At 42.5% G+C, this 24,874-nt stretch overlaps 1 protein-coding gene across 1 annotated transcript in view; it reads right to left on the bottom strand.

Annotated features, from left to right (window-relative positions):
- Positions 1 to 24,874, bottom strand: part of SPAG1 (sperm associated antigen 1) — a gene marked incomplete at its 5' end in the record, with an annotated part of 146,770 nt that overhangs the window by 101,996 nt on the left and 19,900 nt on the right. Inside the window, 2 exons of the mRNA XM_082257563.1 lie at positions 18,465 to 18,597; positions 20,072 to 20,178. Coding sequence (XP_082113689.1) covers positions 18,465 to 18,597; positions 20,072 to 20,178 — 240 coding nt within the window. The remainder of the gene's footprint in view (positions 1 to 18,464; positions 18,598 to 20,071; positions 20,179 to 24,874) is intronic.

Below are 24,874 nucleotides of genomic sequence, written 5' to 3'. Positions count from 1 at the left end.
AGACAATGACCCTAAGCACACAGCTAAAATAACGAAGGAGTGGCTTCACAACAACTCCGTGACTGTTCTTGAATGGCCCAGCCAGAGCCCTGACTTCAACCCAATTGAGCATCTCTGGAGAGACCTAAAAATGGCTGTCCACCAACGTTTACCATCCAACCTGACAGAACTGGAGAGGATCTGCAAGGAGGAATGGCAGAGGATCCCCAAATCCAGGTTTGAAAGACTTGTTGCATCTTTCCCAAAAAGACTCCTGGCTGTATTAGATCAAAAGGGGGCTTCTACTAAATACTGAGCAAAGGGTCTGAATACTTAGGACCATGTGATATTTCAGTTTTTCTTTTTTAATAAATCTGCAACAATGTCAACAATTCTCTGTTTTTCTGTCAGTATGGGGTGCTATGTGTACATTCATGAGGAAGAAGAATGAACTTAAATGATTTTAGCAAATGGCTGCAATATAACAAAGAGTGAAAAATTTAAGGGGGTCTGAATACTTTCCGTACCCACTGTATATACATACATACATACATGGCTTTTTTTTCTCAGGCAACAAATACCAGGACTGCATTATGTACAGAGTGCAGAGTTCGATGGGGTTGCACACAGAGTGCAGAGTTCAGGGGTGTGCTACGTGCAGAGTTTGGGAGTGTGCTACGTATACAGTGCAGAGTTCAGGAGTGTGCTGCGTACAGAGTTCAGGGGTGCACTACACACAGAGTGCAGAGTTCAGCCTTCTTCCACAGCTGCTTAGTTCTGCATCCCCCATCCACATCTCACTTTTACCCCTCTTCTTCTCTAGTACCTCCCCTCACACTGTAGATGGCTTTGCCTCTCTCACTTGCAGGGAGATTATCCAGTGGGGGTGTCAGCATTCATACTACACCCCAGGCACTGGCATCTCCTTTGTCCCCATACTGCACTTGGAAAACACAGGAAGCCAGTGTGTGTTTGATTATTGGTGGTGAGCAGGGAGCAGAAGGCCTGAGCCAAAGGTGGTGGAACTGAGTTCCACCAAGGACAAATGGGGGAGGGGAATGTAGGGTAAAAGTACATAGGACAATCGGAATGTATGTATAACATATGGTAAAAACAAGTAAAGTGCGGACGAATCCATAACACGGTAATATGGTATAAAAAGTCAAAGGCCTAGCAGCCCTAACACTAAGGGAATACAAGATAGAAAGGGGGACAAGTGGGACTTTATATGAAGTGCGTAATGGTTGGGGTGTATAACATGGCTTTAGTAGGTAAACAGATGGGTGCACAACAAGATAGCAAAAAGAAAAACAATTTAATGATAATTGTCATCATCCATACAGATATCCACAAGAGGCAAAGGTCCATACAGTGCCTTGCGAAAGTATTCGGCCCCCTTGAACTTTGCGACCTTTTGCCACATTTCAGGCTTCAAACAAAGATGTAAAACTGTAATTTTTTGTGAAGAATCAACAACAAGTGGGACACAATCATGAAGTGGAACTAAATTTATTGGATATTTCAAACGTTGTTAACAAATAAAAAACTGAAAAATTGGGCGTGCAAAATTATTCAGCCCCTTTACTTTCAGTGCAGCAAACTCTCTCCAGAAGTTCAGTGAGGATCTCTGAATGATCCAATGTTGACCTAAATGACTAATGATGATAAATAGAATCCACCTGTGTGTAATCAAGTCTCCGTATAAATGCACCTGCACTGTGATAGTCTCAGAGGTCCGTTTAAAGCGCAGAGAGCATCATGAAGAACAAGGAACACACCAGGCAGGTCCGAGATACTGTTGTGGAGAAGTTTAAAGCCGGATTTGGATACAAAAAGATTTCCCAAGCTTTAAACATCCCAAGGAGCACTGTGCAAGCGATAATATTGAAATGGAAGGAGTATCAGACCACTGCAAATCTACGAAAACATGGCCGTCCCTCTAAACTTTCAGCTCATACAAGGAGAAGACTGATCAGATGATCACTCTGGATGAACTGCAGAGATCTACAGCTGAGGTGGGAGACTCTGTCCATAGGACAACAATCAGTCGTATACTGCACAAATCTGGCCTTTATGGAAGAGTGGCAAGAAGAAAGCCATTTCTTAAAGATATCCATAAAAAGTGTCATTTAAAGTTTGCCACAAGCCACCTGGGAGACACACCAAACATGTGGAAGAAGGTGCTCTGGTCAGATGAAACCAAAATCGAACTTTTTGGCAACAATGCAAAACGTTATGTTTGGTGTAAAAGCAACACAGCTCATCACCCTGAACACACCATCCCCACTGTCAAACATGGTGGTGGCAGCATCATGGTTTAGGCCTGCTTTTCTTCAGCAGGGACAGGGAAGATGGGTAAAATTGATGGGAAGATGGATGGAGCCAAATACAGGACCATTCTGGAAGAAAACCTGATGGAGTCTGCAAAAGACCTGAGACTGGGACGGAGATTTGTCTTCCAACAAGACAATGATCCAAAACATAAAGCAAAATCTACAATGGAATGGTTCACAAATAAACATATCCAGGTGTTAGAATGGCCAAGTCAAAGTCCAGACCTGAATCCAATCGAGAATCTGTGGAAAGAACTGAAAACTGCTGTTCACAAACGCTCTCCATCCAACCTCACTGAGCTCGAGCTGTTTTGCAAGGAGGAATGGGCAAAAATTTCAGTCTCTCGATGTGCAAAACTAATAGAGACATACCCCAAGCAACTTACAGCTGTAATCGCAGCAAAAGGTGGCGCTACAAAGTATTAACCTAAGGGGGCTGAACAATTTTGCACGCCCAATTTTTCAGTTTTTTATTTGTTAAAAAAGTTTGAAATATCCAATAAATTGATTGTGTCCCACTTGTTGATTCTTCACAAAAAATTACAGTTTTATATCTTTATGTTTGAAGCCTGAAATGTGGCAAAAGGTCGCAAAGTTCAAGGGGGCCGAATATTTTCGCAAGGCACTGTATATATTGAGTAAAATAATACAATTAAAACAGCATAAATGTAAAATCGTAAAAAACTTGTAAGGCCTGAACAGATGAAGCCATGGCTAAAAATGGGCATATAAAGCCATAATTGTATTATGTGAATAGAGTAATATAAGGAATGCATTATAACAGGCTCTACGCGTTTCGTGGATTAAATTTCACTTCTTCAGGAGCGGATGCATCCCATGTCACTGCAAAGAGAGAAGAAAAAGGATCCCCCTTACAGACAACAAAATAATGGGCATGGTAACAAGTATAAGAACATAGGTGAGGGAGGAATATATCAACCCAACTTGAGCTAGCTTCACCCATTGTACTTACAGCTTAATCGCTTACTGCCATATGACGGCGGAGCGGAGCGACCATTATCCTGGGCCGCCGTCATATGACGGCGGCACTTTAAGCAGGGCAGGCGCGCGATCGCGTGCGCGCCGCCCTGCACTGCCAGTGTCGGGGTGTCCCCGGGACACCCCCTGTCACCGGCAGGGGGGAAACAGCCAATGGGCGTGGCTGTTTCCCACGTGATCGGCTGTGTTCCAATGACACAGCCGATCACAATGGAGGCGCCCGGGAGATGACTGCGCATGCGCGATCGGGAGCGCGCAGCGCGGTCATGTCGGTGGCACTGTGTTCCGTAGGAACACAGCTGTCACCGGCAGTAGTAAACAGTCACTGACAGTGACTGTTTACTATGTGATCGGCTGTGAATCCATTCACAGCCGATCACAAAATGTAAATACAGGGCAGTAACTCAGTGTTACTAGCTCTTCTCTCCTCACATAGTTTCCAGTGTGAGGACAGCAGAGCTAGAAACAGTGAGGTACTGCTCTGTACACCTTGTCACAATGTAAAAGCACAGAAATAAATGTCCCCACATAGTCCTTAGCCCCCCCCCAATGTCACCTGTCACCCAACAGTCACCTCATCAGTGCCCAGAAATTGACACCCATAACGTTCACATGTGAGCGCAGCGATCGCGGGCAGAATCACAGCGATTCTGCCCGTGATACGGAAATCATTGCAAATCGCGGGACGCCTGTGCGTTGCCCGTGATTTGCAATAGCACCCCAAACGCTGTGCGATATTGCCGCCATTTCTGCCTGCCGAATCGCGGTAACATCACGCAAACAACGCATGACGCCCAAAAAAGGTACAAGAGTTTCTTTGGGGCGTCATGCGTTGTTTGCGCGATGTTACCGCGATTCGGCAGGCAGAAATCGCAGCAACATCGCACAGCGTTTGGGGTGCTATTGCAAATCACGGGCAACGCACAGGCGTCCAGCGATTTGCAATGATTTCTGGATCACGGGCAGAATCGCAGTGATTCTGCCCGCGATCGCTACGCTCACATGTGGACATAGCCTAAAGTTCACCGGTCACCAGAGAGTACCGCCGTGCACCATCGCCCGTCACCTGTCACCCATCAGTTTACCATCGCCCGTCACCTGTCACCCCATCAATCACCGTCACCTGTCACCCCATCAGTCATCGTCATCTGTCACCCTATCAATCATCGTCACTTGACACCCCATCAGTGATCGTCACTTGTCACCCCATCAATCATCATCACATGTCACCCCGTCAGTGATTGTCATCTGTCACCTCATCAATCATCGTCACCTGTCACCTCATCAATCATCGTCACCTGTCACCTCATCAGTCATCGTCACCTGTCACCCAATCAGTCATCGTCACCTGTCACCCCATCAGTCATCGTCACCTGTCACCCCATCAGTCATTGTCACCCCATCAGTCGTCACCTGTCACCCCGTCAGTCATCGTCACCTGTTTGCCATATACATGCAATCACTTACTGACCGCCTAACGACTATATGCGTTGGCCATTAAAAGCTAAATACTGGGGTTATGGCAGCAGATAGCCCCCATAACCCCGGTATTTTTTGAAACGGCGGGCGGTCGGCTTTCAGATAAGGGTGGTCCCAGTGGCGGATTCGCCGCGGAATTACCCTTACGGTGCAGGGGAAGAGGTGCCCCCCCCCCTCCTGCCGCATCCCAGACCTTTTCCCAGCTTACCGGACCCGCCGGCAGCGGGGAAAACTATCCGGTCCCGGATCCTCAGAGACAGGAAGTCAAGTGAGGGCAAGATGACCCTCACTCGACTCTATGGTCTTGGAGGACCGGAGCTACGTCAAAAGATGTTGCCTAGCAACCGGTTTAAATGGCCGCTTTTTTTTTTTCTTTTTTTTTTTTCCTCTTTCAACAATTTTTTTTTTTTTTTTCTTTTTTAGTGTAGTTGTGAGGTCTTTTTGACCCCAGATCTCACAATAAAGAGATGCCTATTTCTATTACAAGGGATGTTTACATTCCTTGTAATAGGAATAAAAATGATCAAAACATTTTTTTTTTTTAAACTGTGTAAAAATAAAAAAATAATAAATAAAATAAATAGGAAAAAAAAAAAATTAAAGCGCCCTGACTCCGTTAGCTCGCGCGCAGAAGCAAACGCATACGCAAGTCCCGCCCACATATGTAAACGGTGTTCAAACCATACATGTGAGGTATCGCCGCGATCGTTAGAGCGAGAGCAATAATTTGAGCCCTAGACCTCCTCTGTAACTCTAAGCTAGTAACCTGCAGAAATTTTTAAAATGTTGCCTATGGGGATTTTTAAGTATCAATGTTTGGCACCATTCTGTGAGCATGCGCAATTTTGAAGCATGACATGTTGGGTATCTAATTACTCGGCGTAACATTATCTTTCACATTATGGAAAAAAATTGGGCTAAATTTACTGTTTTCTTATTTTTTAGTTCAAAAAAGTGAATTTTTTTCAAAAAAATCGCATTTGGAAGACTGCTGCGCAAATATGGTGTGATAAAAAATATTGCAACGATCTCCATTTTATTCTCTAGGGTCTCTGCTAAAAAAAAATATATAATGTTTGGGGGTTCCAAGTAGTTTTCTAGAAAAAAAAATGATTTTAGCTTGTAAACACCAAGTGTCAAAAATAGGCCCAGTCTTAAAGTGGATAAATGGACAACTTTGTGTAAAGCGCTACTTGGATGTTAGGCCTATGTATGTGGCCAGGCTGTGAAAAAGTGTTACACATGTGGTATCGCCATACTCAGGAGGAATAGCAGAATGTATTTTGGGGTGCAATTTTTGCTACGTACATGCTATGTGTTAGAAATATTGCATAAATGGACAGCTTTGTGTAAAAAAAATGAGTTTTCATTTTCTTTCCACATTTTCCAAAAACTTGTGGAAAAAAATGACATATTCAAAAGACTCATTATGCCTCAAAAATTATACGTTGGGCTGTTTGCTTTCCAAAATGGGGTCATTTTATGGGGGTTTCCATTGTCCTGGTGCACCAGGGCCTTCAAAAGTGTGATAGGTTGTCAGGAAATTATATGTGTAATTTGTGCTCCTAGAATGCCGGACGCTGCTACTTGGATGTTAGGCCTCTGTATGTGGCCAGGCTGTGAAAAAGTCTCACACATGTGGTATTGCCATACTCAGGAGGAGTAGTAGAATGTGTTTTGGGGTGTAGTTGCAAGTATACATGTGCTGTGTGAGAGAAATAACCTGTTAATACGGCAATTTGTAAAAAAAATAAATAAAAAAATAAAAAAATCTTCATTTTGCAAAGCATTGTGGGAAAAAATTACAACTTCAAAAAACTCACCATGCCCCTTATTAAATACCTTGGAATGTCTACTTTCCAAAAAGGGGTCATTTGGGGGGTATTTGTACTTTCCTGACCTTTTAGTGTCTCAAGAAATGAGATAGGCCTTCAGTACATCAGGTGTGAGCAAGTGTGATCATTTTTCAATGATTCGCACCATAGCTTGTGGACTCTATAACTTTCACAAAGACCAAATAATATACACTTACTTGGGTTATTTTTACCAAAGATAAGTAGCAGTATAAATTTTGGCCAAAATTTGTGAAGAAAAATTACTAATTTGCAAAATTTTATGACAGAAACAAAGAAAAATGTGTTTTTTCACGATATTTTCAGTCTTTTTTTATTTATAGCAAAAAAAAATAAAAAACCCAGTATTGATCAAATACCATCAAAAGAAAGCTCTATTTGTGTGAAAAAAAGGACACAATTTTTGTATGGGTACAGTGTTGCATGACTGAGTAATTCTCAGTCAAAGTGTGAGAGCGCTGAAAGCTGAAAATCGGTCTGGGCAGGAAGGGGGTGAAAGTGCACTGTAGGCAAGTGGTTAATGATGAGGCGAGTATGTAATATATGGGCAAAAGTCCAACAAGGAAAAACGTCTAGCCGGGAGCTGTGGGAGCCCAGTCTGTAGCCAGAAGGGAACAATGAGAGGACATCAAAGGAAGGAACTTGTGGACCCCGGTATATTGAATAAGTGGCATGTATTGATAGAATGTGAATAGACCATAATGATAGAATAGGGGGATGCAGCAAATAGTTGATAGACTAAAAATAAAAAGTGTGCTGGAAGTGAATGGATGGTATAACCAATTGCCACACAGGGAATAGACCATAGACCCGATAGTGGTGTGTAACAACCCGGGAAAAATGAAGAAACAAAACATTTACATTTATGCTGTTTTAATTGTATTATTGTACTCAATATATATGTACCTATGCCTCTTGTGGATATCTGTATGGATGATGACAATTATCATTAAATTGTTTTTCTTTTTGCTATCTTGTTGTGCACCCATCTGTTTACCTACTAAAGCCATGTTATACACCCCAACCATTACGCACTTCATATAAAGTCCCACTTGTCCCCCTTCCTATCTTGTATTCCCTTAGTGTTAGGGCTGCTAGGCCTTTGGCTTTTTATACCATATTACGGTGTTATGGATTCGTCCACACTTTACTTGTTTTTACCATGTGTTATACATACATGCCGATTGTCCTATGTACTTTTAACCTACATTCCCCTCCCCCATTTGTCATTTATAACCAGGGATGGAGGCACCCAGCCTTAATTAGGCGATGCCTCATATAAAGTCCCAAACCTCCTTTTGTTTGAGTTCCACCAAGTTCCAGCTGAAAAAAAGCCCTGATATATATATATATATATATATATATATATATATATATATATATATATATATATATATATATATATATACACACATACACACACACTTATAAATAAATGAAAACAACCATTTTATAACTTATTTACAAGATTGATGATGTCAGTAGAGCAGTGGACGTGTCAGTAGAGCAGAGACTGGTGTTAGTAGAACAGTGGATGGTGTCAGTCAGTAGAGCAGTAGACTTTGTTAGTAGAGCAGAGGATCGTGTCAGTATAGCAGTCGATGGTGTCAGTAGGGCAGAGATTGGTTTTAGTAGGGCAGTTGTCGGTGCCAGTAGTTTTTTTTTTTTTTTTTACAATTTTATTTTTAAACTATTTTTTATTATTTTTTAAAAAACAAAGTTTAGTACCACGTTGGGGAGCTTTGTTGAAAAATCAGGGGTCTAAACAGACCACCGATGTCTTACTTTTGAAACAGAGAAAGGGACAAAGGACAGAGATTCCACAGTCTTTTTCTCTACAGCCTCAGCTGCACTAGACAGTGAAACACAGTTTACTATGCTTCAGTTATGAATGAACACAGACAGTGATCGGTACTGATCACTCACTGTGTTCATTAAAAAAGGAAGGGGTCAGTAAATTACATTACATATTCATCCGGCCCCTTCCCCCAGTCTCCATCCTGAAACATTCCCCTGTGTGCCCGCAGCAGCAGCCAGCAGGAGAGGATAGGAGGGAAGTTGGAAGCACTAAGGGAGGGGCCCTGAGACCAGAAAGATATTTCAAGGGTACCTCTGTTTTGAAAAGGTTGAGAAAGGCTGTTCTATGCCAAGACCATTGGAATCCTGTTCTCCCAATATTTCTTAAATAGTAATACTCTTATTGTTACTGGATCTCATCAAGAAAGCCTAAAAAGGGCCCCTTTAGACACTTCCTTTTTGCAGCTTGAACAGTGGTCCAGCACAGGTGCTCTCAACAGACACCTACCCTTCTAGACCACATAAATACCATGAAGCACCTATTTTCCATGAATTCTATCTGCAATTTGACTCTACACCGAAACCTACTAGTCTGGCTCTGACCTAAGTGATAATCAAGAGGATATCACCCTAAATCCCCTATTTACCTGCCCTTTCTGTCATGTCTATTTATTTATTTCCAATACCTATTCTCCTTTTTTTTTCTTTTTAGGCCACAATAACCCATGGTGACATGGCTTTCTGCCTTTACACACTTACTCAATGGTGTGCTCTTCTACCACCCTAAATTCAATAATCAGGGAACTTTTCACGACTCTACAAGGCAACGATTAACTAAATGGCCATAATGCTGGCACAAATAAAATTAACTACTGTTGAACGTCAGACCTGAATGTATCCAATATCTATCTGTAATATCCCTATACATTGTGTTGTGTACTCCCTAATCCCCCTTCATACTTGGATGCTTGATACCTTAGTCTTCTGTTACTTGTACAAAAACTCAATAAAAAAAATTTAAATGCAGCAAAAAAAAAAAAAAAAAATGTACTGTATGTCCTTATTTAGGCTACAGTCAAATGTTTCACATTTTTATTGGAAATATACATTCCCATTCCAAGCTCTGTTTTGGTGTGTCCCCATACTGTATACCTTGTTGCTTTCAAAAATGGGCCACAACTGGAACAACATTGTTTTAAATCACAGGTGTCAAACACAAGGCCCGCGGGCCGAAACCGGCCCTCCAGGCCATTTTATGTGGCCCTCGTACCTCTCCTGTAGCTGCAGGAGAGCTCCAGTCCTCCTCCAGACCTTATACTTTCTGCTTTCCAGCAATGCCTCCAGCTTCTTCCCAGCAGCACCACAAGGTAAGGGAGGTGAACTGTGATGTAAGGGAGGGTGGGGGGAATCAACTTTTGATGGTGGAGAGGCTCTTGACGTCTTATGTAAGGGTAGGGGATGCTCTTGACATCTAGTCTTACAGATACAACCGGCCCTTTTGAGGGCAATCATAATGCTGATGCGGCCCACGATTAAATTAAGTTTGACACCCCTGTTTTAAATGATGAAACTGTACATATTAAATGTTGTATGAGAAGGGTTGACATCAGCACTTTCTGAGCTCCAATAGTTATTTTGAGGATGGCTGCCACAGGAATGGGGAGGGAGTGCTAGAAAGGTGAGAATTAAGTGGGCTCCATACAGGGGAGGATTCCAGGACACGAAGCCGATACCTTTCGGCTCCACGAGAAAGTAGCGGGTGACGTCAGTCAGTAAGGCTCCACCTTCACTCACTGCTTAATCGTCGAGTCGAACGGCATCGGCTTCATGTCCTGGAATATTTGTTTTATTATGAAGGAATGTTTGTAAGTGGACTACGATTTCATTAAATTGACTTATCCTATATTTCTTATATTTATATACGTGCTTGCCCGACTGTGTGACAAATCCCATCGAAGACACAGAGGCTCTACACCTCACTCATTAGAGGCTGCTTTCTAATGCTGGTGTCAAGTGGATTTCTTAGGAGATTTTCCATACTTCCCCTTGTTGTGTTTACTGATGCAATTTAAGCCTGTCTGACCCACTGGTAATATAGGGGTCTCTGAAAGAGGTGAGCGCATCGGAGTGCCTTTTGGTGAAGGGAGTGTCACCTCTCCTTGATCTTTTCCGGCACCCTTTGGACTCCAGTTTCAACTGATAGACTTTTTATTAGGGACTTTTGGGCTTTATTATGATCTTTTAATGATTTACTAAAGATTTTAGGATTTTACTGTTTGTGCTGCACTATTTTGTTATGCATATTTCTGTCTAGGATTTACTGTATTTTCTGGTGTATAAGACTACTTTTGAACCTCAAAAAAATCCCCCAAAAATGGGGGGTCGTCTTATACGCCGAGTATAATATCTCCAAGGTAACCTAAGTATAAGTATTACCGGTAGATGTAATCTCTCAAGACGCTGGCTGTGTGGGAATCCTGTACCGGTATACCGTATGTACCGTAGCTTCGGCTACATTCAGTGTACCACGCTGAGCCAATCAGGGAGAGCGATGTATTCTATTATTGAATGCAAAGCCTGCTCGGATTGGCGGAGTAACATCAGCCCGCCTCTCTGACTCTGCCAATCAGAGCAGGCTTTGCATTCAATAATAGAATACATCGCTCACTGTGATTGGCTCAGCGCGGTATACTGTATGTAGCCGAAGCTACGGTACATACGGTATACCAGTACAGGATTCCCGCACAGCCAGCGTCTTGAGATTACATATACTGGTAATACTAATGGCACTTTTCCACTGCAAGTACCGGCTCAGCTCTACTCGGCCCTGCTTAGCCCGGTTTGCATTTCCACTGCTGGTACCGCATGGTACGGTGTTGGAACGGTTCGGTACGGTACGGTATGGTTTGCTTTTCCACTAAAGTAGTACTAAAGTTAAGTGGGTGGGATAACAACGGGGTGGGTGGGATTCTCTGACCAATCAGAGGCTGGTAGTGACTGCATGCAAAGGATTGTGGGATATGGTACCAGTTTGGTACCTGTTGGAACCACAATCGAGTAGGTACTGTTTTTTCAGAGCCGTACCGTTCGGTTCCATGCAGTGGAAAAGCGCCGCCGTACCGTACCGAACCGTTCCTACACTATACCGTGCGGTACCAGCAGTGGAAAAGCACAAAAGCGTGCCGAACCATTCGGTTCCATGCAGTGGAAAAGCGCCATTAGGGTACCTTGGAGATATTATGAGAGATTACATGAATTACAGTACTTGGGGTACCTTGGAGATCTATGAGAAATCTGATGTTTTTCAATGGTGTTGCCTTGCTTTGGAAGGTGGGTAGTCTTATACGGCGAGTATAGCCCAAAACCTATGTTTTAACTTGAAAATTAGGGGGGTCGTCTTATACGCCGGTAATGTACCTGGGTCAGTGTTCAGCTTGCAAACCTATTTATTGGGTTTATCGATTGCTCCGATTGTTCTTTTTCTTTTCACCTGGAGTCTAAAGCTGGCCACTCACTTGTAGAATTCTATTAGAAAATTTTAATTTTCAGAATGTTTACTTGATTATCTAAGAGTTAAAGTGAATGGTTGAACAATTGGTTTTTAACAGAATGACAGCAAAAAAAAAAAAAATAGGTCAAGGATGGAAAATTTCTATTGAATTTAATGGAAACTAACAAATCTCTGATAAATTGGAAATTGCTCCTGGACAAGAAAAATCATAACTAGTATTATGTGCATGCACTTTTCAGCCCCGGTTCACACTGATGCAGTATGGGAATCGCAGCGATTTATGTGCGCTTCCCAAACTGCATAGCAATCGAACTGTGTTTGGCCCAAAATAAATGGGCTTAAATGGTACCACACAGAATCACATGTGATTTGCACAGGAATGTGGAGTGATTACTGTGTGATTCACATGAGATGCACAATGTGAACCTAGGCTCCAAGCAGGGCCGTTTGAAGGAATTTGGGGGCCCCAAGCAAAATGGACATGGAGGCCCCCCCACCGCACACACTTAAAGCCTACAGGAACCACAGCATAGCCATACAGTTTAAGTTCACCCACACTTTATACACTGGATATATTGCCCCTCCCGTTCCCCCACCATGTGCCCTAGATGATACCAGGGGGACTTTTTTCTTATGCTATGGGACTATCCAGTTGTCTGTTAACAGGTAGGTATTGTTCCCAATTGGTCCAATTTTTGCATGAAAAAATGGAGTGACAGACTGTCAGTGTGATCATACCTGTCACTGGCCTGGTCCGGTCCACGTGTGTTAGGAGGATGTGATGTGATGACTCGTGGTGTGTCTCTCTCTGGCGAAGTTCGCGGGCCTGGTGGGGTGGTGCCACTCCCGCGCGCGCTTTAGGCCGCCTAGGCTGGGGGGGGGGGCTGGTGCGCAGATGCGCGCCGCCGCCGCGCACTCTATCCCTAGCGAGCCGGCGCCGCGTGACGTCATGCCGCTCCTCCGCTGTGCGCCCGCCCGCCGGTCTGTCACAGGCCGCCTGTGTGTGAGGCCGGCCTGTGCGTGTGAGGCGCGCGGCGTTTGGGTTTTGGGTTTTTGGGATAATGTCAGTCTGTGTCTTGGGGCCCCAGGCCAGCTCGGGGCCCCAAGCAATTGCTTGTTTTGCCTGCCTTGATGCGACAGGCCTGGCTCCAAGGTAATCCTGAAGTAGAAAGTTCCTTCTACAAAAATCATTGCCTTGACATGGTACTCAAACTAAATTAGTTCAGTCCATGAAGGCACCATCCAATGGTTGGACAAGCATCTTTGAATGAACTTCTACTAGTGTAAAGCTAGGATTACAATCGCTGCTATAATCTGACTGGCCTCATACATACTGAAAGTTAAGAAAATGGGAGTCAGCATGCCAGGTCAAGCAGTTGACGGGAAGCACTTGTTAGACTTCTGAAGCTCCCAGGTCCTCTGTTTGCTAGCAGTAGTAGTTCCCTGCCTGTTTATGGGCTGTCCCAGATGTTTAAGGCCAAGACAGATCTGCTTATCAAAAATCCAGGATGGAAGATATTATTCAAGAGCCAAAAAACTACTGTGATTAGTTGCTACATAATGGCAACTACTGCCCCCAAACATACCTGGACCGGCTAAAGATGTCAGATTTAGCTGTCACTGAAAGACAGACAATCAGATCCAGTGAAGATTGGGCTGTCAAGAAGGAAAAAACTGCACTGGCAACTTTACAGACACTGTGGCCCATCAAACCATGGGTGTCGAAGTATCTCCTCAGACTTTATAACTAGGTTCATTCAAAAGGAAATGTTTAAAGTGTGTTAGCCCAAAGCAACCATTTATAAAAGTCATCTTTGTATAAAGCACCCCCTGATAAGTCTTAAATAGGATGAAACAGGTTGGGGAAAATAGCTGTTTTAGCGCCCATTCACACTGGAGCGACACGACTTGCTGTATGGCTGAATTTGCATCGCATTCAGACCGATGTCGTGCAGGATCCTTTTTTTGGTCCGCACCAGAATCGGATCGCATGGGTGTTCACACCTATGCGATCCGATTCCTGCCCGAATTGAGAGTTCGCACTGCAATATGCAAACTAATCTGGGGGTGTCATTAACTTTGTATTGACACTCCCAGCAGTTTGCATATGGCAGTGTGAACTGCCTGCGAGTCGGGTGCAATGAGGGAAACCGCAGTGGATTTGCAGGGTACCTGCATCGCACCAATGTGAACCGACACTTAAGCCCACTTTATTAAATCTGAATCCGGCTGCTACGGGTAACTGCACTTTGCACAGTCACTGCACATTGCATTGCTTTACTAAAGAGAGGTCAGTTGCTCTGTAGCTAGAGCTTCACACATGTCACTATGGCCCCACGTGAACATGAATCTCATTAAGACCCAATGCTAATCTCATTCAGTGTGTGCTTATTACACGTGCAAGATAAGTGAATGCCAGCTGAACCATTTAAGGTTTCCAAAGGAGAATTCGATATGAATGAGATCAAAAAGATTCCTGTTTTTTTATATTATTCCACCTGCTGGGCACAATACAAACACTTACCATTGTCATAGTGGAGCGAACTACATTATTATTATTCTATAGCAAAGACAAACAGATTAATAAAATAATGACAGTGATTGTTGGTAGGTGAAGCTCTATAAGTTGGGAAGCAATATCTAGTATATTGTTTCACTGCACGGAAAGAGGCTTAAGAATTTCTAATCTGTGGGTTTCAGGCTGCTCTACCAGTGAGGAGTTGAGGTTCAGCAAAAGGTATTTATGGCTAGAAAATTCCAACACATAATAAAATGTGTCCTCCATGTCCTAGTCATATAACATACACTTACCAACTAAATAAATTATAGAATATTATATATATATATATATATATACACACATACACACACACACAACTATGTTGTCAAAAGTATTGAGACACCTGCCTTTACACACACATGAACTTCAATGGCATCCCAGTCCTAGTCTGTAGGGTTCAATATTGGGTTGGCCCACCCTTTGCAGCTATAACAGCTTCAACTCTTCTAGGAAGGCTGTCCACAAGGTTTAGGAGTGTGTCTATGGGAATGTTTAACCATTCTTCCAGAAGCACATTTGTAAGGTCAGGCACCGATGTGGATGAGAAGGCCTGGCTCACAGTCTCTGCTCTAATTTATTTCAAAGGTGTTCTATTGGCCTGAGGTCAGGACTCTGTGCAGGCCAGTCAAGTTCCTCAACCCCAAACTCATTCATCCATGTCTTTATGGACCTTGCTTTGTGCACTGGTGTGCAGTCATGTTGAAACAGGAAGGGGTCATCCCCAAACTGTTCCCACAATGTTGGGAGTATGAAATTGTCTAAAATGTCTTGGTATGCTGACGCCTTAAGAATTCCCTTTACTGGAACTAAGGGGCCAAGCCCAATCCCTGAGAAACAACCCCACACCATAATTCAAGGTCCATGAAGACATGGACGAGCAAGTTTGGGGTGGAGGAAATTGACTGGTCTGCACCAATTAGAGCAGAGACAGTTAGCCGAGCCTTCTCATCCACATCAGTGCCTGACCTCACACATGCGCTTCTGGAAGAATGGTTAAACATTCCCATAGACACACTCCTAAACCTTGTTGACAGCCTTATCAGAAGAGTTGAAGCTGTTATAGCTGCAAAGGGTGAGCCAACTCAATATTGAACGCTATGGACTAAGACGTCATTAAAGTTCCTGTGCATGTAAAGGCAAACGTCCCAATACTTTGACAAAATAATGTATATACCGTACACATACAAAAAAAAAAAAAAAAAAAAACACCAGCGGGAACCACAAAAAACAATCACCCGCCGGAGAAAGAAAACCCCCAGGGGGAACCACAAAAGAAAGAAAACCCCCAGGGGGAAACAAAAAAAAAAAACAAAAAAAAACAAACGCCTGTCAGAGAAGGAAAAAAAAAGTTATCATGGGAGTCGTCGGTAAAACAATTATAGTGAACAGGGAAAATAATAAAAGACCTGGCTCAGGCTCAATCCCTCTTAACAAAATCCACTTCCAGAAGTCCAGATCCATAAGCAAGGGGATATGGGGACAACTAGGCACTACTTATCCACAATATACATTTTAGTCATATCAAAAAACATACAAAAATGATAGATGACACAAAACCCCACAGTGCTAAAAATAATTAGCCAATTATATTGAAAACTCAATCCCCAGCAACTGCATAGGGGAGCACTCCTGAAAAACAGAATGCCTCCTTAGTAATAAAAATCACATTCAGGACTCAGACTAGAGTTCTCAGCATGATGGTAAGTATATAGAAAATCCACATATGATGAGGATGGTAATGTTGTTCCAATTGGAGGGAAGGATAACTACTTTCCACTGAGAACTATTCTTCCATGCAGCTGTGTTAGTATAGAATATGACCGAGATCTCTAAACTACGGCCCGCCAGCTGTTGCAGAACTACACGTTCCATGAAGCATTGTAAAACTCTGCCATTCACAGACATGAATAGGCATGATGGTAATTGTAGTTCCTGAACAACAGGAGGGCCATAGTTTGAAGACCCCTGGTATAGGACATCCATATACAGTATATTTCTGTAAAGTAGAGGCTTAAATGAATATGTGCATAATTCACAATACGAAGTATAAAGCGCTGCACAAACTGTTGGCGCTATATAAATTCTGTATAATAATAATAGTTCATCAATAGTACATATTTGCCAAATCAACTGATACGTGAGCCTTTTGATGATAATACGGAAAAGTACTACAAGTCCACCATTGAGACACAATCACTCAGACTTTAAGCTCCGTTCACATATAGGCTTTTTGCAATTCTGCCCGCGATTCCGAACCATTGCAAGTCGCGGGACGCCTGAGCGATTACTGTGACTTGCAATGGCACCCCAAAAGTACAAGTACTTCTTTTGGGCGTCAGCCATCCCGTGATTCTGTTTGCACGATTTTACCACGATTCGTCAAGCGACAATCGCGGCAAAATCCCGCCGCATTTGGGGTGCCATTGCAAGTCACGGGAATCGCTCGGGCGTCCCACGACTTGCAATGGTTCGGATCGCGGGCAGAATTGCCGCGATTCTGTCCACGATCCGAAACGCCTATATTTGAACGGATGGTTTAGTGGTGAATTGGCACAAGAAGAGGTCTCAAAAAAGTCTGGTCCTGGGGACCCGGGGGAGGGGGGAAGGGAGAAGGGAAAACACCAGGGGTAGGGGGACCCCCAAACAGTTCAGGGGGTAGCTGTCCACTGTAGCGGCTGCCGGTGGAAGAGACAGAAGAGATCTCTGGGGGAAGACAAGAGGGAAGACAGCGCAGCGCCTTCTAAGTGCAGCAAGACATTTATTGAAGTATGTGCAGCAGTATTACACTCACATTTAGTCGGTGAATAAGATGCAGTTAGTCAAGTAATGTTGATCATCAGGAGCATCACTGGAGCGGGTCTTGGTGGTGGAGGCAGTGGATCCGGTGAGAGCGGCAGGGGGGGGGGTTCCTCCGTGTGTAAAGGGACGGCCTCGGTGGTGTCCGCGGGCTCCCCGTCAGCTGGTGGAACGCTGGCACTCGTGGGTCCTAGGATCCTGACGTCACTCCTGGCGGTGATGCGGGATGCTACTGCATCTTATTCACCGACTAAATGTGAGTGTAATACTGCTGCACATACTTCAATAAATGTCTTGCTGCACTTAGAAGGCGCTGCGCTGTCTTCCCTCTTGTCTATATTTGAACGGAGCCTCTTATCTGTATATGGGTATATGGATATACTGAAGAGCCCAGCAGTGAACTCAAATGTTGTCAGTATACAGTATACAATATATGATGCGCATCCTTCATTGGCTGTAAAAAAGGAATACTGACAAGTCTCAGACTCTGTATATTATATGTGGGTACAGAGTGCTGGAAGACTCCACAGGAAGTCTCTGTGATTTCATATATCTGTATATATGGCAATGTAAGTCCTCTATGTGCTGTAATGAAAGTCTACACTTACCAGAACGCAACAATTAGCCTCTCATCAGAGGTCACTGTAGACATTAGAATGTAAACTATATAGTATACTACTGAAGTACATCACGGAGACACCAGCTGAGCACCCATAGAAATAGAGTAATAAAAGAGATACTTAGTTGCTTAGTCACTTGAAATGCCTTCTGCTTCAATACGCTGAAGTGGCCACCAGGTCCGATCGAATCCATTAGTGATTATTGGGAGGCTCCCAGGAGTGCTGGGGACACACAGAATTGGAATGGAAACCTGACTGGTTTCACTGGTCACGCCAGCTGCATCAGAGGTACATATCCATTACAGTTCAGACCTGGTCCGTTCATTGTACAATACTGTGGAATTCTTGAATAAAATCTTTTAGATTGGAAGCTCTAAGTAGCAGGGCCCTCTGATACTCCTTGTATTGAATTGTATTGTAACTGTACTGTCTGCTTCCATTTTTTAAAGTGCTACACAAACTGTTAGTACAATATAAATCCTGAATAATAATAATAATAATAATAATAATAATAATAATAAACTATATGGTGATTACCTTTGCTGGGGTTTGGATCCTCCTGGTCCTCCTCCTCCAAACCCTCCACATCCTCAATGATTACTCTGTGGCCTTTCTTTGGCTTTTCTTGCTTTTCTTTGTGCTGCAGCTCTTCTACTTCAAACAGAACTTTCTAGAAGAGAAAGAAACAGAGAACCAATGGTGACAAGTAGCCTTGGGTACACATTATTCCCAGCACTTATGGCCCATATTTTTTTTTTAAGATCAATTTAGCTTTTTAGCCAGCTGCAAATGATGGAAACAGCCCAGCTCCTGCATTTTTCTAATAGAAACATATAATTGTAGTACAAGTCCATCTGCTTATTTGTGACCCCAAATAAATTGACTGGGGCCGCTCAAGGCTCCACTGGATCTGCTTATGTAGCAACCGCTTGGGGTGCAGACAAGGACAGAGCTCGTAACAGCTCTAGACCTAATGAAATGGGGGCGGGTTCCAACTAAGCCACGCCCCCAACATGTGGATCCCCATGACTAAGTTCTGTGGGGGAAAGGAAATGTGAGGGGGGCGTGGCCTAGTTGGAGCCCAGGCTGAGGCGTCATACACTTTCCTATGGGGTTTTGCAGAGATGTGGGTCTCCCAGGACTTTTCCCTTTTCTATCTGCTTATTTAGCGCAAAATATGGAAACCGTGGTTTCTATGGAGTAAGGCAAAAGGGAAAATACAGTAGAAAATATGATTCATTCAAACAGGAGAAAGGTAAACAAGCACAAAACTGCAGTTATCCATTTTGACCAATCAAAATTTCTATTTAAAGCTGAACTCCATGCAAACAGTTAAATACACAGTTTACCTTTTGCCGCCCACGTAATGCAAATAAGAAGTAGTAAAGATGGCGGGCTATAACGCCCACACACTGCACAAATGTGTCATGGGTGGCAGAGGTTTCGGTGCTGACAGTATGCTCCCAGCAGAGAGATAGCTCTCAGCCTGTACCAACGATCAGGACCCAGTGGGACCAGCTCCCGATCATGTGACCACACAATTAGGCAGACCTTCTTAACCCTAGGCACACAAGACCAGTTAAAGGGATGCTGGTGAAGGTTGAAATTAATATATGGAGACGGTTTTATCTGCCATTGGATTTGTGTTACTCTTCTTCCAGTTCTGGGCTTAACCGGCCCCCTCACACAGCAAGCAAGTTACTAATACAGAAATGTAAATATGCCACCCCAGCCTGCTCACTGGACAGTCAGAGAACAGCAGTAGACTAATGAGGTCACCTCTCTGTTTACTCTTCTATCTATTGCTATCAGCATGTTTCTTGACAATACATTTGCGTTCAGCACACATGATTGACTCCTAATTCTGCAAGGGGGCTGCAAGAGGCTAATGCCAAGTTCAATTCCGGTACTTATACTTGTTGAATTTAATACAAATACATGAAATGACCTATTAACCAGCATTCCTCTGGGAGCTCCAGAAACGACTTGATGGCATCCATGTAAACATTTATATCTTAGAGTTAATCTTTTACTGATTTAACTACAGTAAAGTAAAACTTCCTTCAGTTATATGTCAGTTCTAAAGTCATGTATGCAGCAAAACAATAAACTATACCTATTTTGTTAGCAAAATAATCCTTTACCTTCGCTATAGGATTGTCTGGCTCCTGATGCAAGACAGTCTTCAAATCATCTAAGGCAGCTGGATAATTCTGAAGGTTTTTGTTGACAGTGGCACGACGTAAAAGAGCTGGAGTGGTAAAATGATAATGAATATATAATATAATAATAATATATTATTTATTAATACTAATTGTAATAATATATAATAATTCAATATATAATTAAATGAAATAATGAAAATGTTATGATTTCAAAATAAGCTGGCCATACACTATATAATTTTCTTGTTCAATTTCCTTTAGATTAGCTTTCAACTATGTAGTGCAAGGGCAAGCCTGACTGCATACTTATTGAAAGTGTTTAAATTTGACCTCATATTATATAGTTTTGGTAAATCTAAAGGAAAATTGTAGAAGAAAATTGTATAATGTATGGCCAGCCTTAACCGCTATATGCAAAACTAATTCATACTGAATGAGAAGGTCTGACCATATAGAAACATTCACTTGGAAATTGGAAGGTAAAATATCTGCCTGCCCTGGACTGCACCGTCCTTCCCCCTTTATAGTATGTTCTATTTCCTACCTTTTCGCTAATGAATGAGGGAAAGATCAGGGATAGAGAAGTTGGAAAGTTTCTATGTAACTACAAGCACTTCCAACAACTGCCCTCATTTACACCCTCTAGGGCAGCCTTTCGAAACCCTTTTAAACACATTGGAACCCTTTAAAATAACTTTCTGGTCTCAGGAAACCCCTGCTAAAATCACAATATCTACAACTCATGATACAATAGCATGATGGTCAGTGCCAGTGGGAAGAATGCTCCTTACACCTGTGAGCATTGGGAAGAATTACCACCTTACAGATGTCTGCAAAAGGTGTGCAGACAGAGCCACGCACAACCGCACCAAATTCAAAATGAAACAGAAGCCTGTGGGGAGAAAAACCCTTGGATTCAAGAAGGTTGAGGGTGGCAGACTGACCATGGACATCAACTTGGCTTTTAATTCATTTATTATAGGTTGTAAGCATGGCAGTACAAAATAAAATATATCCCCCCCCCCCTTTTTTTATTTTATTACCTTAAAAAACAAACAAGCAAAAAGCATGGTTCTTCTACCTGATGCAATGGGCTAGAGAGGGGGAATAGGGAGGATATAGACCCTTGCCATGCTAAAAATGGGTGCAAACCAGTCAACCCAAAAATGATCAATGGTGATAGAAGTGGAACTCTTCAGCACAATCACTAGGTTGGGGAGCTGGCAACTTGTTAAAAGTTTTTTTTTCCTTTATACAAACACAAGCTTTGTCCATGTAAACCAAAAGCAATAGCTTGACTTAAAGTGACACTAAAAGTTTTCTTATTGTTCAAAAATAATCCATACACATCCACTACTTAATGGTCCTGTAATCTATTTTTCAGTTCTTTCTCTGTTATTCTGCCTCTTTGTAACATCCTCCGTGGCCTCCAGAACTTCCCTTTACCTTCTGTTTTTTTAAATGAACAGTGCATTTTAGTTGTGGTCATGAGCACTGCTCTTTGCACACTACACAATCCAAAGTTCCTAGTCCATCCCGGGAGCGAGCGGAAGAGGGTGCCTATGGTCCTACATAGAGTGGGACCATGGAATATTTTTCTTTTAGTTATAAATTTATACCCATATTTATTTGATAAGGCGTTGGTGACAATCTGGAGTAATCACAAGGATCTAAATCGTAGGATAACCATTAAGATGCCATGGCAGGGGATGTTACTGAAATGCCCTGCTGGCAGAGATTGGAATTTTAAATCAGGATTTGATAGAGCCTCTGGATTAAAGTGTATTTACACCGCTGCAGTCAAATTTGAGAACTCGTTTGTTAGGTTTCCCATTCACACAACATATACAACACAACAATGTAAAAATAGTTTAAAACAAAAACAATTCTATCCTTTGGAGCAGGATTATATATAGGACTCTACAGGCAGTTTGTATTGCTCAGAATAGCTTGAAATGTGCTGTTAAGGGACTGATGTAGTTAGAATATAATCTTCTACCCTCCTCCCTTATTCTTTTTCTATCAATCTAATCTTTATACATTTTTGATCAGATACTGAATGTTCCTAGGAGATTCATGACTGTTGTTTTGGTCATATCACTCACACCGCGCTGTTTTATTATGTACTGTGCTGCCCTGAATATTATCAATTATTTTTTATTACTGGGAGCCCTAGAATCATTATTATTTAGGGCCTCATATGTACTATAAGACTTTGTAATAGTTATCATGGAAACTTGTATAAAATTAACCTTCACACTTATATGTTGTGATGTAACTTGCCGCAAGTGATTATGCTTACTGCAAATATTGTAAAGTCTTTTCTAAATAAAGAATTCATTAAAAAATAAAATACAATACACAACCCAGGACTTGCGATCTTTAACCTATTGTTAGAGCAGTGTGCACATCTAGTTTACAACTGGTAATGAAGTCTGCCAGCACTGTACAGACAGAATTAAATTGTGGTATATTTCAGCTCCCTTCTTAACCTGACATAAAGGAAAAGACTAAGGTTAATTATTCAGATAGTAAAAAAGTTAATATGCATTTTAAGTTTTTTTATTATGCTTTATGAATGGGAACATGTAACGATAAGGTATTATCCCAATTTGGCTGCAAAAGTGGAAATACTGTACACTGTATAATAAACTACAGTGCTCCCTCTAGTGCCTAATAGCGGTCACTACTTTACCATAACAAAGTATATCTAAATCTAAAACTTTGTTTTCCATTTTAGTAGGAAATCTCTTCAAAGTGAGATAAATCCTTTCTGAAAATGTCGCCTCTATTCCCATTCTGGTAACAACTGTAAAAGTATGGATATGCAAAAACTTAAATCCCGGTGACAATGGTCAATGTGAATCTACCCAACGGGGTTACAAACAGCAATAAAAAAAAAAAAAAAACAAACACACAGGGGTTCTAAACTTTTTCCTACCCGATCCAAAATAAAACTTCATAGCATAAGGTAGACTTTATATAGTTACCATAAGCGAACAAATGAAAAATAAGCCTGTACAGGGATAATAATAAATATATATATATATATATATATATATATATATATATATATATATATATATATATATATATATATATATATATATATATATATACTGTTCAAAAAAATTAAAGGAACACTTTGAAAACACATCAGATCTCAATGGTGAAAAATATCATGCTGGATATCTATACTGATATGGACTGAGTAATGTGTTAGAAATGAAAGGATGCCACATCGTTTGATTGAAATGAAAATTATCAACCTACAGAGCAGAGGGCTGAATTCAAAGACACCCCAAAAATCAAAGTGAAAAAATGATGCAGCAGGCTAGTCCATTTTGCGGAAATTTAATTGCAGTAACTCAAAATGGTAACCAGTTTTTATGGCCCCCATGTGCTTGTGTGCATGCCTGACAATGTCGGGGCATGCTCCTAATGAGACAACAAATGGCGTCCTGGGGTATTTCCTGCCAGATCTGGACCAGGTCATCACTAACCTCCTGAATAGACTGAGGTGCAACCTGACGGTGTCGGATAGACCGAAACATAACTTCCCAGAGGTGTTCTATTGGATTTAGGTCAGGTGAGCGTGGGGGCCATTCAATGGTACCAATTTCTTCACCCTCCAGGAACTGGCTGCATACTCTCACCACATGAGGCCGGGCATTGTGGTGCACCAGGAGGAACCCAGGACAGGGCCGGCCCTACCATGGGTCCCACTGGGTCCATTGGACCCAGGCAGCACTTTGAGAGGGGCAGCAGATTGATGCCTAAGATTTTTTTTTCCCAGCAGTTTTGTGTGTCATCACTTTGCAACGCGTTTTGGGCGGCTTTTCCCCATCTCATACTGCTGTCCGTAGTGCAAACTGATGAGTATGAGGAGGCAGAGGGTCTCCTCCGGGGGGCGTTCCCTATGTGATTGTGGTGTGTGCAATGACGTCAGATATTCAGACAAACAAAATAATACTGGAGTTTGTGGTTTGGAATTGAACATAATGGTATGTCATATAATTGTGCATGTAGACAAGGTGCCGATGCATATAAATCTGACTTCCTGATACATTTCATTTTAGTTTTAATTATCATGATATAAAATAAAACTGTGTGGGCCTTTTGGTGGGTATGATTTTTTTTTTTTTGGAGGGGCAGCATTTAATTTTTGGACCCAGGCAGCACAATGTCTTGGGCCAGCCCTGACCCAGGACCCACTGCACCAGAGTAGGGTCTGACAATGGGTCCAAGGATTTCATCCTGATACCTAATGGCAGTCAGGGTGCCATTGTCTAGTCTTCACAGGTCTGTGAATCTCTCTAGATATGCCACCAAGACCATCAAGGACCTACCACTAAACCGGTCATGCTGAATGATATTACAGGCAGCATAACATTCTCCACAGCTTCTCCAGACCCTTTGACGTCTGTCACATGTGTTCAGGGTGAACCTGCTCTCATCTGTGAAAAGCACAGGGCGCCAGTGGCAGACCTGCCAATTCTGGTGTTCAATGGCAAATGCCAATCAAGCTCTACGGTACCGGGCAATGAGCATAGGGCACCCTTGAGGACGTCAGGCCCTCAGGTCACCCTCATGAAGTCTGTTTCTGATTATTTGGTCAGAGATATTCACACCAGTGGCCTGCTGGAGATCATTTTGTAGGGCTCTGGCAGTGCTCATCCTGTTCCTCTTTGCCCAAAGGAGCAGACAGAAGTCCTACTAATGGGTTAAGGACCTTCTACGACCCTGTCCAGCTCTCCTAGAGTAACTGCCTGTCTCCTGGAA

This window comes from Pelophylax lessonae, assembly GCF_965119305.1.
Source record: "Pelophylax lessonae genome assembly, chromosome: 5".
NCBI lineage: Eukaryota > Metazoa > Chordata > Amphibia > Anura > Ranidae > Pelophylax > Pelophylax lessonae.
Note: the sequence above shows the minus strand (reverse complement) of the source record. Positions and strands in the feature narration are given on the sequence as shown.